Source organism: Aplysia californica, unplaced genomic scaffold, assembly GCF_000002075.1.
Source record: "Aplysia californica isolate F4 #8 unplaced genomic scaffold, AplCal3.0 scaffold00219, whole genome shotgun sequence".
Lineage (NCBI taxonomy): Eukaryota > Metazoa > Mollusca > Gastropoda > Aplysiida > Aplysiidae > Aplysia > Aplysia californica.
Window position 1 is genome coordinate 716042 of NW_004797489.1, and position 3021 is coordinate 719062.

Sequence of the window (3021 nt, forward strand, 5' to 3'; positions counted from 1 at the left end):
CTCTCTCTCTCTCTCTCTCTCTCTCTCTCTCTCTCTCTCTCTCTCTCTCTCCTTCACTCGCTCATACTCATTGTCACTCTCTCTCTCTCTGTCCTTCCCCCCTTTCTCCTTTTCTCGTTGTCCTTTTGTTTAAGATGACAACTTTTCTCCTCGACAATGAGTGATGGTCTTGGTCGGCTCGACTGTAACTGTATTATCAAACGTCAGCCCAGCTGTTGTGGTTGTGATTGTTGTGAGGATGGTGTTGGTGGTGGAGGTCGTCATTGTCGTCAATCCAGCTGTTGTATTCAGATGCATGGTACTCAGCGAACAGGGAGCTCGGTTTATGGTCGATGCTACGAACCTTCCTACCAAAGGGATAAAGAGAAAATCCCCATTCAAAACTTGAGTTGTCCGAGAGAAAAGCGGATACATTGTGTAAAGTATAATAGTCACAAAAAGGAAATTGTGATGATAAAATAAATATCACAGACATGTAAATTCAGAACTTCATTTCTATTTGATTGTTGGTTTATTAGAATTGTTAAGTTTGTGGTCCAGGATACCATCACGGGGATAAAGACAAAATTCTCGCTTAAAATTTGTTTTGTTTGAAATTGATGCTTGAAGAAACATTACTGTTTGAACCCCGACACTGCTTACTGTATGCTTCCCGAGAATCTCAGAATGTTGAAAGTGTTGTCCGGTCTGCCGGGGTAATAAAATAGATTCTAAAGCACTTAAAGGCTGCTGTTGAGCATAACAAATTAAAACTATACTTGTAATATTATTATTATTGTTATTATTACAGTGTATTACGTTTAGCACATGGGGATATGGAAGGTCAAATATAGTGCATGCATTTCGCCGTCGCACGCAGAGGAACAGGATTTGATTCCTGTGTGGGGAGAATGTTTATCAGGTATCGCAGTCTTTCGTCTGTGATACATTTTAAAATCTTCTGAGCCCAGGTTGGCCGCGACAGACATAGTCTAAGCCCGCCTCCTAAATGATATAAATTGTGTCAGTGGTGGCGTAAAAAAAATCACCTACATATTAAAATGTATATTGTTCTGTTTCGCCCCCCCCCCCCCCCCGCCCCCTGGGCAATGCTACTGACTGAAGTGTCTTTAGGACTTTAGACCATTTCCAAAAGGGGGATACTAACTTGTTCTTATGCACAGTAAAATTGTAAATGGGCTGATTTATCAATGTCATGCTCATACTGTGCCGAAACAACATTGGGAGAACTGCTGCTTTTTCTTTCCTTATCCTTATTATCGTCGTGTTCCCCCTACTTCTTTTGTCTCACTCTCTTGTGAACTGCTATTTCCGGGGTGCCTTGATCAATGATAGTCGAAGCAGACTTTGTGCTGTTGAAGCTAGAGAGGTGAGCAGAGTAAGCCTGATTCCCCGTTCGGACTTCTCTGTTGACATCCACCCCTTGGCGCTCACATGACTTTATGCAGTTGCGAACGCCGTAAATCCTTACTAAAACAACAAACTTTCAGTATCCACTTCTATTATGTGTATACATGTATTTATGTAGTCGCATGTACGTATGTCTGTATACTTGTATACGGACACAGACATGTGTTAATGTGTGTGTGTGTATGTGTGTGTGTTTGTGTGGGTGTGTATGTAACACTGTTACTGCTGCTTGCCTAGTGCAGTGGGGTATTCATATTATTATTACATGTATTGCAGATCTTTTTATAGATATATACGTTTAAATGGAGCATGTTCAATAAATGAAACTTTAAAAAAAAATTAGCTAATGTGCAGCTGATATTTTCTTAAACATTTCTAATATAATGAGTTGTCAAGCTGTTTCTTCGCGTGATATTGATTTGCTGGTGTGATGAGGGCATTCAATCGCTTGCTTTTCGGAAATGATTATAGCTACACACCATAGTGGCAACAAACAATAAATGTCTTACTCAGTACATGTACTATGTTTTTTTCTTACAAATTAGCGCCGAGCTGTTACTTTCTGAGAATACACATCTGTAACTGTGAGGATTTTTTAAAAGTGATTGAAGGGATCAGAAAAGTAATACGTCTAATTCACTTTGAGGTCTTTTCGAGAAAAAAAACACACGCACGTACGCACGCACACACTCACACACACACGCACACAAACAAACAAACACACACACACACACACACACATATACACACACACACACAGCCGGACTACAGTATCATGTAGGCCTACAACATGCACCAAGTTTGGGTAATTTATGAATACCATACTCTGATTCGTGGGGGGTTGGCGGGTGCTCTAGTATGGTTTGCTTCTTCTTTCCTATCAAACATCTATCGTCTTTTTCCCCCCTCCTTCTTTTTTGTGTTTGTTACTCTCTTGTAACACCTCTAATCTTGGGCACTTATATATCCTTATTGTGTTGCAAGTGCCGTAAAACACTTACTAAAACTGAACTGAATACATGTACTCTGATTCAAAGCCACCTAGTCATTTCGTTAATAAAAATGTTATGTTGCATAGTCTCACATGACGAATGACATGTTTCATCTTACTAAAAACTCTACTTTTTATATTAGCAAAATGTGACTTAGATCCTAATATTTTTCGGACCCAGTACTTTTCTGCTTTAATGTTGCACACGTTCACTTGCTTGCTTGCGGTGCTGTGTTGACGTTTCCGAATAAAATACCATTGTTTCTTTCAGTCTGTCTTATGCAGTGTATCTATCAAATGTACATTTCTTCGTCCCTGTGCTCTATCCAAGCGTAATCTTAGCAATTCTCTCTCTCTTTCTCTCTCTCTCTCTCTCTCTCTCTCTCTCTCTCTCTCTCTCTCTCTCCCTCTCTCTCCCTCTCTCTCTCTCTCTCTCTCTCTCTCTCTCTCTCTCTCTCTCTCTCTCTCTCTCTCTCTCTCTCTCCCCTGAATCAACCAATCTATCTATCTATCTATCCAGCTATCTATCTATCTATCTATCTATCTATCTATCTATCTATCTATCTATCTATCTATCTATCTATCTATCTATCTATCTATCTATCTATCTCACACACACA

The 3021-nt window shown here is 39.9% G+C and overlaps 1 protein-coding gene across 1 annotated transcript in view; it reads right to left on the reverse strand.

Annotated features, from left to right (window-relative positions):
- Nucleotides 1-84: 84 nt before the first annotated feature.
- The window catches only part of LOC101854952, a gene marked incomplete in the record, with an annotated part of 9104 nt that continues 6167 nt past the window's right edge, over nt 85-3021 (reverse strand). The window contains 1 exon segment of the mRNA XM_005099615.3: nt 85-347. Within this exon segment, the coding sequence (XP_005099672.2) occupies nt 197-347 (151 nt within the window).